General features: G+C 42.9%; 1 protein-coding gene across 1 annotated transcript; it reads right to left on the bottom strand.

Annotated features, from left to right (window-relative positions):
* Window positions 1-11,543: 11,543 nt before the first annotated feature.
* On the bottom strand, window positions 11,544-13,197 carry LOC147904127 (uncharacterized). Its single transcript, XM_087370812.1, has one exon. It carries the CDS (start codon window positions 12,899-12,901, stop codon window positions 12,158-12,160), a length of 744 nt encoding a protein of 247 aa, XP_087226938.1. The 5' UTR covers window positions 12,902-13,197; the 3' UTR covers window positions 11,544-12,157.
* Window positions 13,198-14,076: the final 879 nt, after the last annotated feature.

Raw genomic sequence — 14,076 nt, 5'->3', positions numbered from 1 at the left:
GTAGATTAACATTCCACTAGTTTTATTGGCTACAGTAGGATAATGGCAAAAGTGCAAATGCACATGTGAGTTTAGGATTCCTTGTGCATGTTTTCAGGTCATGGTATGAGATTGGCACCACTGCCATTCTCCACAGAGATTGACACAAATCCATAATATGAACTCTACCGACCGGAGACTGTGATCATAGGAGAGTGGTGTCCGATTCCATTCCACATGTGAGTTTGATGATCTCGGTGTCATTATGTAGTTGCCAGCATGAGATTGGCATCACTGCCATTCTCCGCTAGTGGTAATCTAGACAAACTAAACCTATAGATTGACATTCCACTAATTCCAATGGGAGAATGGCACCAGTGCCATTCTACCTTTGTGAAGCCAAAATTTTGAATTAGGACATTCCATTGGGAGAATGGCATCACTGCCATTCTCCGCTAGTGGTAATCTAGACAAACTGAACCTATATTCCACTAATTTTATTGGTTGCAGTAGGATAGTGGCAAAAGTGCCAATGCACATGTGAGTTTAGATTGGAATCACTGCCATTCTCCACTAGTGGTAATCTAGACAAATTGAACCTATAGATTGACATAACACTAATTTTATTGGCTGCAGTAGGATAATGGCAAAAGTGCCAATGCACATGTGAGTTTAGAATTCCTTGTGCATGTTTTCAGTTCATGGTATGAGATTGGCACCACTGCCATTCTCCACAGAGATTGACACAATTCCATATGATCTCTACATAGCGGAGACAGTGATCACTACATAGAAGAATACACATGTGAGTTTATAATTCTCAATGCCATTTCTTAGGGCAAGCATGAGATTGGCATCACTGCCATTCTCCGCTAGTGGTAATCTAGACAAACTGAACCTATAGATTGACATTCCACTAATTTTATTGGCTGCAGTTGGATAATGGCAAAAGTGCCAATCCAAATGTGAGTTTAGGATTCCATATGATCTCTACACAGCGGAGACAGTGATCCTGCATAGAAGAATGCACAGTAGGATAATGGCAAAAGTGCATGTTTTCAGGTCATGGTATGAGATTGGCACCACTGCCATTCTCTACTGGTGGCATTCTCCACATATATTGACACAAATCCATATGATCTCTACACATGTGAGTTTAGGCTTCTCAATGCCATTTCTTAGGGCCTAATAAGAGATTGGTACCACTACCATTCTCCACTTGTACAAATGTTTACCCTACTATTCTAGGAGGGGTATTCCAGTGATCATAAGAGAGTAGTGTCCTATTCCATTCCACATGTGAGTTTGATGATCTCAGTGTCATTATGTAGTTGACAGCATGAGATTGGCATCACTGCCATTCTCCGCTAGTGGTAATCTAGGCAAACTAAACCTGTAGATTGACATTCCACTAATTTTATTGGCTACAGTAGGATAATGGCAAAAGTGCAAATGCACATGTGAGTTTAGGATTCCTTGTGCATGTTTTCAGGTCATGGTATGAGATTGGCACCACTGCCATTCTCCATAGAGATTGACACAAATCCATATGAACTCTACAGAGCAGAGATTGTGATCACAGGATAATGGTGTCCGATTCCATTCCACATGTGAGTTTGATGATCTCAGTGTCATTATCTAGTTGCCAGCATGAGATTGGCATCACTGCCGTTCTCCGCTAGTGGTAATCTAGACAAACTAAACCTATATATTGACATTCCACTAATTCCAATGGGAGAATGGCACCAGTGCCATTCTACCTTTGTGAAGCCGAAATTTTGAATCAGGACATTCCATTGGGAGAATGGCACTAGTGCCATTCTCCATTTTCCAATGGGAGAATGGCACTAGTGCCATTCTCCACTTTCCTATTACAAAGCCAAAAATTTTAAATTTTAAATTCGCACCACTGCCATTCTCCCGTTGCAATGTCCCGACTCAAAACTTTGGCTGTGCCATTCTCCCCATGCAATGTCGTGATTCAAAATTTCTACTTCACAAACACAGTATGGCACTAGTGCCATTCTCCCATTGCAATGTCACAATTCAGAATCTTGGCTTTGCAAAGGGAAAATGGCACCAGTGCCAGTCTCCCAATGCAATGTCTTGATTCAAAGTTTGCCTTCATAAAGGGAGAATGGCAGTGCCATTCTCCCATTGCAATGTCCTAATATAAAATTTTGGCTTTGCAAAGGGAGCATGGCACCATTGGCATTCTCACAAGGCAAAGTCCCAAGTCAAAATTTTGTCTTCCAAAGGAAGAATGGCACTAGTCTGTTCTCCTCTTATGAAGACAAATGTTTTTCTCAAGTCAATGCATGGGGAGAATGGCACTGGTGCCATTCCCCTTTTCAAAAATGGTGAAAATAATTCATGCTTTAGAAAAAGTTTTATGAAATTGCTAAAATTTTTAGGGAAATAATTCATGCTTTCATGAAAATTTTGTATAGACTCATTCATGCATTCTAGAGATTTGCACCAATGCCATTCTTCCCCTCTAGATTGACATGTTTGATGGTCTTATGAAATTCTTTGGTTGTAATTTGTTCATACTTAATTCTCCGTAATCGTAATGACTTAGGATGGCTATCAGAAGCGGGGACAAGGTCATGATGATGGTGGGGAATAAAGTGGTTGGAATTGGTGGAATGTGTACAATAGATCTGGAGGCCTACTGTAGTGGTATGAAGATTGGGACAGAAAATGTATCGGTGATAGTGGAGAAGTCTATCAATAGTGAAATGCTCTTGCCATTTCCCACTATGGATGCAGTGCTTGTTGATGAGGCTGATGAGGCAATTTGGAGCGTTGTCAAGTGGCCTAAGTGCTCTCTAAAACATGTTGGTGATTCTTTAGATGATGCGGTAACTGAAGAAGCTGCACCAAGTGAGCCTGAGCGACCTTATGTTGAGGCAATGCCAGTTTCTTCATTGGAAACTGACAATTTCATTCGTGAATCTTGGAAAGAGAAAAAAGTTGTCTTATGGGATGAGAGCAAAACAAAGACCGTGGGGGAAGGTGTGATCTTATATGTTTTCCTGGGAGACTCTATAAACTTTGACCTATTGGGTAACGATTGCATTGGTGTGGGTATTGAAAAGAAAGAACAAATTAGAGGAAGTGACTTAGGGTCTTCTATGCAAGATGTCGGCTCTCTCAGCCTAGTAAGTGGCCCATCAAGTAGATTACCTTACTTGAAGGAAGCCCATTGCAACAATATGTGCCCATGGACCACGTTGCTGGTATAGATGAGTTGGTCAATGATCAAATGTTGAAAAGGGATGATCCAACATCAAAGAAAAGAAGGTACACTTTCATTAACAAGGTGCCTAAACAAAGAGAGCCTCCAACACCAATGTACAAAATGTCACTAGATTTGGTGCAGCAGGTTTCTTCCATCGAGATTGTTGTGGGAGTAGGTGTTGCCAACATGCAGAGCGAGATCTCTTAATGAATCTAAGGAAGAACTTTTGGGGCAGCTCCTTGGAGTCTCGTACAAACTTTATATACGATGTATTGTCAACGGCTTGGCATCATGACTACAGAGGGAGGATATGCTACAACTTCAGGATAAATGGTCGGGATGTCTGTTGTAGAGCATGGTATGAGATGCATGGAATTCCAAGGACATCATTTTATCGATACAGGGAGCAATTTGAGAGTGGTGTGCAGCGATATGTGCATGGCAATTCAGGGATTATGAGGAGGAGCAGGGAGCACATAGGTATGGGAAGGGCTCTCATTCAACACTTTGTGGATAATAGCACAGAGCATATGCCTCACAAGAGTAGAACCATGCAGGATGGTTCTAGAGAGACACAGCAAGTGATACCTAAAGTGTATAAGAAGATAGACGTCCTACATGAGGTCAACACTTCAATTAATCAACGTGGTTATCAGAGCCTATCCACATCCACATTTGGCAGGATTTGGAAATCAGATTTAAAAAATGTAGCCCTTGCTAAGACGAGTGAATTCTCTAAATGTAGCTTGTGCAGTCGGATCAAGGCTTTATTGGTAGCCACAAAAAGTCAAGATGAGTGCAATTCGCTGATGGAAGAGAGAAAGATGCATATGATACAGCAACAAAGTTGTAGGAACTTATACTATGCATGGTGTAGGTACTCCGAGATGGATGCAAAAAAGCATGTATGAATAATCCATGATAAGATGGACCAAAAAAAGACGGCAATTCCAAGACTTCAGGTGAGGTCCAAGGACACCGATTCTGCATGGCAATTATAGGTTTCACTCATTGGAATGATTACCCGTGGGCATGGAAACGGTCATTATGGACACTTCACCCTCAATGGTTTGTGGCCATCTGATCCCAACCTGACGATTGGATCGCTCTCAATTTGTTTGCGCAACCTCGAGAGGATGGAGATGCATGACCTTGGAGACCTTGCTACCAATGGGATTCCTAGAATCAATCCTCGCCTTTTGAATGCTCTATGTTCAAGAAACGCTTTGGACTCCCATTACAGTTCTAAAGGTGCACATGTTTCCACAAGTGGAGCTAGCTTGTCTGAAAATGTAGATGTCACGATCACAAATGCAAATCTAGAAACTGTATCGGAAAGTGACCCGAAGTCTGTCACGGAGGCCATGACAACTTCCATTGCAAGGGCTACAGACACATGTGTAAATTTTTTTCCGTCAAATACAAGAGAAAACCCACCTCTTTAGAGGGGAGTGTTGCTATTGAGCCACCATTCCAAAAGTTGCCAGAGAACTTGCTACTCCAACTAGATAATTGTGGGTCTGAGAACAAAAATAGATACTTGTTTGCATACCTTTCTCTTCTTGTAGCAAGGGGCATTTTCAAGACAGTTCAATTGGGCTTCTTGATGGTAGGGCACACACATGAGGACATTGATGCAATGTTCAACAGATTTTCTGAGATCTTGCGGGTGGGACAAACATTCACTCTCCCGCATCTGATGGATACATTCAAAAAATGTACATCATCTTCACCGGCACCATTTGTTCTTAGACGGGTTCCTAACTTCAAGGATTATGTAGATGGCTGCCTATGTGATGGGCAAGAAATGCTAGTTGGACATGCAAAGCCATTACAATTTCGATTTTACATGCAAGGTGACATACCAATGATGCAATACATGGTGCATCCAAAATCATCGAATTGGATGCCCATTGAAGGGGGAATTGAGCTATGGAAGAAAGATAGTGAGGGTCGATCATTGTTGCCAATAGGTTGTCCGGATATACTGCCAATGGCTGCATTTGTGAGAGATCACTTGCAAGTAATATCAGGGATAAAGGATTACATTAAGTTTTGGGAGAAATGTGCAAGTGGAAAGAATGCATCCTATGAGTCCTACATTAGGCCAGTGATAGACTATTGGAAAACCATGATCGGTGAGCTCGAACAGGAAAACATCTCAGAGATAGGAGTGTACATAGAGTTTTGGCCAAGAACACAATCTCTTGATGAGGAGGATGATATAGATGCTTGCATTAATGATTTCCAAGGCTATGAGGAATGGAATGATCACTATTGTGGGCCTCTAAAAGGTAAGCCGAGGGAAGAGTTTAGACCAATGGTGGATGTTAAGCAAGGTGACTTCGTCTTGGTGAGGCCATCAGATCCTATATACCCCATATGGCTTGGGGTTGCCATATCAAGTGCCATTTTAAAATTTTACTTGCTATGGCCGTCTTAAGCACAAGAAAGCGTGGTAAGACCCCAATTCTGCAACACTGAAAACTTCTTTTGATCTTTCCCTTTCGCGAACTCAAATCCACAAAATAGAAAATTTATTTTGATGTTGTCCTTCATAAATAGTGTGCTACATTGAGTAAACATTATGCTATAAGTGAATGTGGTAAGACACATCAGAGCTCACTTTATCACTTCGACCTACATGATAGTACAAACCACCAAGGGCTCGAGATGTCACATCTACTTTGTCTAGAAAACTATAAGAATAATATGAAAGTTTCAATTAGAAGGTTGGAGGCTTGAAACAATCTCTTTGGACCTTATTAGCGAGTTCACACTCTCTGGAGCTTTGATATCCATGTTTCGAAGGACTAAGCTATGTCAATTGAGGACTTCTACTAAGGATCTTATGTCAGTACCAATGAGTGCCAAAGAAGACAAAAATGGATGCTACCACCATTGCCAATATTCCAAATCTCACTTGCTAGGTTGGGTTATCATTAGTGTAGACAAGAACCGTCTCCACAAATAAGACTCCAATACAAACTGAAGGAGCTCTAACTTTTTCTCTCAAGATCTCCTTCATCGAGTTGGTCATCCCAAAAGCCTCTGGGCAAGGATTAACACCATAGGTGCCCAATGAAAGGGCATAAAGAGAGAAAGAGAAAAATAAGCCGAGCTACACAACAGTCACCTTTGGGTGTGTTTACATGAAATAAACAATGATGCGTGCGGAAACTACTACTACTTGAACATCAGTAGAGATAAAATAAAATCCAAAGGAAGTTCACGATCTAAGGAGTAGAAAGAATGACATTAATGCTCACCAATACATACAAGATAGATGAAAATGCAATTGTCCAATATTGCATGCAATTAGAATCGGCAAAGAATGATCTGATACAAAGGCACGACCAGCGTCACACTTACCCAATTGTTTGTCTTCTTAGCAAAAGGATAACTTTTGTCAAGTTATGAAGTTTGAGAAAAGAACCAATCGTGTGGAACGACAGGGTATGCCATGGAGGAAAATAGATCATGCCAAACAATTTATAGAGCTACCACCACCACACTTATCTCCGTTTTGCACCTCATTGTCCATGTTGCAACATCCCATCATTTATTGTGAAAGCTTTTTACCCAAAAGATGGATTATCAAAAGCACGAAACAGGTGGGATTGTTTGACAGGGCGATCAGTGATGTAGGGTGGAATTACTACCAACCTATGTGATAACATAGATGTCACATAGGTTGGCTCCATCTATCTCGTGCAGTGGATAGTCGAAGTTTGTTTCATATCTTCACATTTCTCTCAGTTCGTCCAAAATTGGAAGTGTGTTCTTACATCCATGTGGCCCTTAAGACCTCTTGTTCCTCATTCTTTCCCTAAAAGAGGTTGCTTCGATATGATCACAAGGTGAAAGGAACATGGAGCGTGAAACCTAAAAGACATGTTAGCTACGTGGTACTTTGATATGATCACAAGGTGAAAGGAACATGGAGCACGACTAAAAGACATGTTAGCTACGTGGTACTATCCAATAGCACAAACAAACATGTTTCTAACTCGGTTGATCTAATCATAAATTACTTTGCCCTGGAATGGTTGAAGAATAGGAAAATTGAGCAAATTTCAACTGCTACAGATTTTGGTTTTGAATACAATTTTACCCAAGCCAAGCAAATAAATACAAACATAAAAAAAGCAGGTGAGCTACATGCAAGCAAAGAAATATGAACATCAAAAAATCGAGCCGTTCAGCGTAGATGTTGTGCCACTAGCTTGCAAACATCCCAAAAGCACATGAATAGAGATAGAAAGAAAGAAAGGGGGAAGGATAGAGTAGACACAAGACAAAAATTGGCAAGCGTGGAGAACCCGATCAAGAGGTTCTTTCGAAGATCATGGGCTACTTGATCTTTCACACGCACAATTTCATAAAACACATTGATTCACAAGTGTACGAGGCGCATATATCAACTAATTTTAATCCAAGCACTTACATTCATAAATTCCATTGCAGCGTTGCTTCATCAATGACCATGTGAGTGCAATCAACAATGCAATTACAAATACAAGGAAAAACCAAATCTTGTGATCTGCAATGGCTAGCCATTTATAACTGAAGGACCTAAAGAGTGTGACCTTGGAACTTGAAGATCACAGTGGACGATTCCTCGTGCAGATAAAGACACGTGATGATAATGCCAACTTGAAAGGGAACGAATGATCCCACTCCATTCATCATTCAATCCAATAAGTTGGATGAGGAGAAATTTGAATTCGAAAGCCAGGAGGAGAACGATGACTTCTATTCTTATCAAGATATCCAAGTAGATTCATGTGGATGATTGGCATAGCAACTGTGTTTCGCTTGGTGCTGAAGAAGACCAGATGAAATTTGTGAATCCCCCTTGAGGATCTGCTTTAGAGAAGATCACACGAACACCTTTAGCGTCTTCCAAAGCATTTTGCTTTATGTTGTTTGTGCCATTGAAAATGAATATGGTGGATAATAGCAACACTACATTGAGTGTTGCTATTAATAGAATAGAGAAAAGAGATCATGTGCAAGCTAATGTGCGCGAGTTGTCAATCATCGCCAATTCTTGTCACCTAAAATGTCACTTTATCAACATATTAAAAAAGGAGGCATATGCTTAAAATGCCGTATCAACATATTAAAAAAGGAGGCATATGCTTAAAATGCCGTATCCAAGAGCAACTATATGTATGGCACTATGGGAGGTGAGAAACAATATGAAGCTGCCAGAGCTCGTTTGTAGAGGGTTTTGTATGAGACTTCGCTAATATATGAGTAGACCTCTTCAATTTAAAAAAAAAAAAAACAAGATTGTTTCCCAATGTGGAGTGGAGTCCCTCTTGGCCATAGGGAATCAGACATACTCGCCCTGACCAAAATAGTCCGTTCGTGCCTAATGATTAGTTGCTGGGGCAGTTGCTAGGCCGGGGGCAGTTAGCCCTATAGCCGGCCAATTTTTGTACTGAGGTCTTTTTTTTCTTGGGTTGATCGCCCCTCTAATATATATATACATCAATCTTTATTTGGAGGCATAAGCTTGAACGATGCCATTTTTCTTCGGTCTCATGTTGCCCACAAAGGCAATTTTTCAACCTCCTCGACCCACAAAGCCATCGTGGCGCGTCAACCATGATGCAAATTAGAGATAGCCGGCCAATTTTTGTACTGAGGTCTTTTTTTTCTTGGGTTGATCGCCCCTCTAATATATATATACATCAATCTTTATTTGGAGGCATAAGCTTGAACGATGCCATTTTTCTTCGGTCTCATGTTGCCCACAAAGGCAATTTTTCAACCTCCTCGACCCACAAAGCCATCGTGGCGCGTCAACCATGATGCAAATTAGAGATAGCCCCTTTCTCGCGGAAACTCTTTGGACAATCTCTTTATGAGCTCGAGGAGTGTTGGCAGGATGATCCAAATAGATGTCCTAATCCATTCGGAGTAATCTGGCAGCAATGATGTCAAGTAAACTATGGAATCTCTCTCCTGAGCTTTGAATTTAGCTTGCTTGTTACCCGTGAGATTAGGAACAGCTTATTCTTCACAACGCAAGCGCTTAGCTGTAAAGTCTCAAAGGCTACCGGTCTAATACAGATCTATATGGCATCTTAACTTGGCAAAGTAAGCATGGTAGAAGCAAAGTAGTTCAGCTCCAATAGAGTTCGTGGGCTAAGAAGCCAGATTCTCCTGTTAGTTTTGTTGTATGCAGGAGCAACGGGCCCCGACTAGCCCGAGGCAGCTTTCCGACACCGGAGGTGCATATGTAGCAGAGGTCACAGGTGCACAGTGCACACCCATCATCCATGTGCACAAATCCAGGAATGGTGTAAGGCGTGCGGCGTGCAGCTGCACAATTGTAAGGTCGTGAGCTCGATCACGACGGTGCAACAACTTTTTGCACACATGTGATTTGCACTTTCCAATTCCTCGCCATAGGAATCTATACAGAGCCGTTTTTCATAGAAATCGAGTGAGCACTGAGGCCGACAGAGTCTCAGACCCTCTGTTTATTTTCGGGAAAAACGTTGGGCTGGAGGCTCTCTCTACCAGAAGTGCACGCATAACTGAGGCAGGTTCACTCCCTAGCTGAGTTTTAGAGCATTCCTGTCTAGCAAAAGGCTGGCAGGGGCTAGCATATCGCAACATTCATCCCCCCGTCGTATGCATGCTTGGAGTTGCCATCCTGTCATAGCTATTGTCAACAATTTTAGAGACGTAGCAGCCAGAGATTTATTTCAAGGTTGCATCTTTAGCGAGAAAAGGGGTTTAGCCCCGTAATGCCCAGCTGAAGAGGAAGAATTTCCTTCAGTGCAATTCTTAAAGCTGTCAACTAAAACACTGGAAATGAGGCAAATCCCAGCAAATCCTGGCATATTTGCCATCGCAGGAAAGCCGCATATTTGCGATATTTGCCATCGCAGAAAAGCCCTCTTACAAAATAACATTTCTTGCTTCTCCAACTACCACCAAGCTTCTCTCCAACTTTGCCACGTGGTCCGTCTCCCAACACCTCTCCAACTCCCACGTAGCACTCTCCTGTCTTCCTTTGGGAACTCCACCTCTTGCCACGTGGTCGTCTCCAACTCCTACGTAGCACTCTCCTGCCTTCCTTTGGCTACTCCACCTCTTGCCATGTGGAAACCTTTCCTCAAATATAGAGTAGGGGTAGAAGTCGAAGTAGAAGAGTAGGTGGTAGAATTGAATAACTCCCGTTGCCTAGATTGAACAATACTATGGATGGATACCATCACCAAATACCTCCCAATTCTTGCTCTAAAATGCCAACTCGCGTTCAGGCCCCAATGCGACTAATGGAACGCTCTACACAGCCAAGGCTGCAATCCTAGGATCAAAACTGAGTTGCAATACGCATAGCAATGCATTGGGACAAGGAAGTTTGAGATAACCTGGAAATTGGTGGATTAGAGGGTGTAGATGGAGTATAACTCTCTAATGTCAAATTTGTTTCCTAAGTTTTATTATGCTAACCAAGAAAACATCAGATAACAGGTAACAATATCGGGTAAAAATTGTAAATTGCAAGTTAATGCACTTACTACTAGTGGTTAAAGAGACGCGGGTACCAAACCAAGATTGTATTTTTATGTATAAATTCTAGAAAGCACATTTTACAAAGATTTATTTCCAAGGTTGCATTTTTAGCAAAAAAAGGGATTTAGCCCCGTGCCCAAAGCTGTCAACTTAAACACCAAAGATGGGGCAAATCCTAACAAATCCTGGCATATTTGCTATCATGGGAAAGCCCTCTTACAAAATAATATTTCTTGCTTCTCCAACTACCACCAAGCTTCTCTCCAACTTTGCCACGTGGTCGTCCATAACACCTCTCCAACTCCCACGTAGGACTCTCTTGCGTTCCTTTAGCCACTCCACCTCTTGCCCTGCGGAAACCTTTCCTTTAGCCACTCCACCTCTTGCCCTGCGAAATCCTTTCCTTAAATAAAGAGGAGGGGTACAAGGAGAAGTAGAAGAGCAGGTGGTAGAATTGAATAACTCCCATTGCCTAGATTGAACAATAGTATGGATACCATCACCAAATACTTTCCAGCTATTGCTCTAAAATGCCAACTCGCGTTCGGTCCCCAATGCGAATAATGGGACGTTCTACACGGCCAACGCTGCAGTTTCAGGATCAAAACTGAGTTGCCAAACTCATAGCAATGCATTGAGACGAGGAAACAGATTCCAGCTATAAATATTCTCCTGTAGCAACGCTATACAGGGTCAACGCTATACAGGTTATATTATACTCCATCTACACCCTCTAATCCACTAAGCAAACTTTCCAGATAATCTCAGACTTAAATTTTATTACGATAACCAAGAAAACATCGGATTACAGGTCACAGTATCGTGTAAAATTTGTAAATTGCGAGTCAATGAACTTACTACTACTGGTTCAAGAGACGCAGGTACTAAACCAAGATTCCTGATCCTGTACAGATTTCTTTGTATATTCCACAAAGCACATTTTACATACTGCAAGGGGAACCTTGGAAGCAAAATGTAAAAGAACAAAGTGCTCTATATAGTTCATCCACAGACGCTGGATACTGGCGTAGCTGAACACCACCCTTGAAACGGATCATTTGGCCATCAATAAATGCACTTCAGGATACTCCTAAGAGGGGACAGCCACTCCAGCATCTTAAAGACGTAACAGCTGAAGTAGAAGCGATTAAAGGATAAATAGCAGTCGAAGAGACGCTCCTCTTTGAGCCGCAGGCTTGAAATTACCTACCTTACAGCCGGATAAATACTTAGTAGTCATGGTATGTCACAAGCACAAGCACTAGTAGCTGCAAGCTTTTTCGCTCATCAGCGAACCCCTGCAACGATCAGGCTGTATTCATCACGATTTACAAAACGCAGTAGAACCCCACGGCATCCGACGTACAACTTCTGCAAGATTTTCCCCCCCATTTATAACTTCACATGGGATGAGCATGTCATATTTTGAACAGAGCGAGACGCTACAGAGACGGACATGGTGCAGTTGGTAGACGATCTTGCGTGGTGCTTGAAGACATTGAGGATATTCACTCTGCCAGAAACCTCTGCTGTTGTAGAGATAGGAAAAGTGCCGGCAAGCAAATCCATGAAAAGGTTAGGGTTCGAGAGTATCCGGCCGGCATCAAGTGTCAATGAAGTAGTCAAATTCTCTGTACCCCTTGCTCCGATTCGCCCTGCAGGTATAGGAGCCTCGCCCACCTGTGTGCTGCGATAAAACATGTAAGAGGTGCTATTGGTATACTTAAAGCCCGCGTGGTTGGGGTTCCATACAGAAACATCAACGCCCAAGGTCAAGTTCACAGAAGCGGCAACCTTGGAGAGGTCAGTTAAGTTCAGAGATGGGGAAAGGCTGGATACGTTAGCAATATTCAAATTCTCCAGGACAACATTATTGATGGTAATCACGGGTTGTTTGGCTTTGAAGAAGGTGAAAGCGAGGATGAGAATGACGATGCCCAGAAGCACTGCAAGACCTACTAATATGCCGCAAGAGATGGACGCAAACTTGTGGCTTCTGTAGAAGGGAACATCCTCTTTTACTTCGGCTTCGCCTACTGAGAACGCCATAGGAGGCTTACTGCGCTTCTGTTGGTCATCTGTGGAGCTTTGGTCCCTACTGAAGCGACCGGGAGCAAATGTCTCAAGGTCAGCCATGAGGAAGGGCTTGAGAAGCACTGAGATGAGGAGGATAGGAACAGAAGGTCCACAGCGAGCTCAGCTGAAAAGAAATTCAGTGGCTGACGAGACAACCTGACGACGCCGGGAAAGATTATCACACAACTGTGGGGTGTAGGAGAGAACTGACGAAGCAAAGATCGAACAGGAAGAGGAGGCAACCAAAGCAAGGGAAGCTCAGCCGAAACGAAGATCGGTAGAGACGGGGACGATTGTAACACAACAGGTGGGGTGGGATTGAGGAGACGCAGCGGTATGAAACTCGTGCAGACAGGAGAGCCTGCGTGGTATGAAACTCGTGCAGACAGGAGAGCCGTTTGGCAAGCAGAGAATGAGAGAAGCAAGCACAACGGCTTTAAGGAGAGAACGGCTATAACGTGAAGGCTCACAATAAAGGAGATGCGTTAAAGAACCGGACATCCACACCCACCTCACCCGCGAGGCCGCGTTCCCGTGTACCACGGTACCACCAGCCAGGCGTGCGATACGCAGGGTCTCATTGTCAAGCCGAGCACCCTCGCTGAAGATTGACGAACTAGCACTCTCGTTGAAGATTAACGAAAATGGAGTGCATCACTTGTTGCAGTAAAGAAAACTGGTGAAGAAATGTGTCGATCAATCGACTACCTTTCTTGACGATTTTCTCAGTTGGTGAGGAAATCGGTCGATTAATCGACAAGCTTTGTTGACGATTTGAGCACGCCGTTACTAGCTTTTAATTATTAACAACACTATCACCGTCTCAGGCAGCCACACGCAAGAACAGCAGTTATGGATGCTTGTCGCATCGCGAGCTTCCTTACCAACTTCACCTGTCCAACACCAACCTGCGAGCGGCCACATAAATTCCCCCTTGCTTCTTTCGAGCTCGCAACTCCACGAAATCCAACCTCCAAAGTGCCGGAGTTGATTCTAACCTCATCTTTTTGCCACACGTAGATGTGCGCAAAGGTGGCAGCAAGCCCACAAAAAAGACTGCTGCTGGGTGCGCCACCGACCTTCTCTCTTTTAACTCGCTTGAGACATCAGTAAATATTACGACCACTACGACTAGGCCTGCTGCTTGCAAGCTGAGTACGAAAACCAGAGAAATCAATAGGTAAAGCTGAAACTGTTTCTGTACGCGGTCCGGCGGTTCCGAAGCATTTTGTAAT

Source organism: Dipteris shenzhenensis, chromosome 3 (assembly GCF_047967505.1).
Source record: "Dipteris shenzhenensis isolate YYH24624 ecotype China chromosome 3, Dip_SZ_1.0, whole genome shotgun sequence".
Classification (NCBI taxonomy): Eukaryota; Viridiplantae; Streptophyta; class Polypodiopsida; order Gleicheniales; family Dipteridaceae; genus Dipteris; species Dipteris shenzhenensis.
The sequence above is the reverse complement of the archived record's forward strand: the minus strand, read 5'-3'. Positions and strand labels throughout refer to the sequence as shown.

Excerpts from the sequence above, each read along its gene's own strand:
- LOC147904127 (XM_087370812.1), bottom strand. The coding sequence starts at position 12,901 with ATGGCTGACCTTGAGACATTTGCTCCCGGTCGCTTCAGTAGGGACCAA.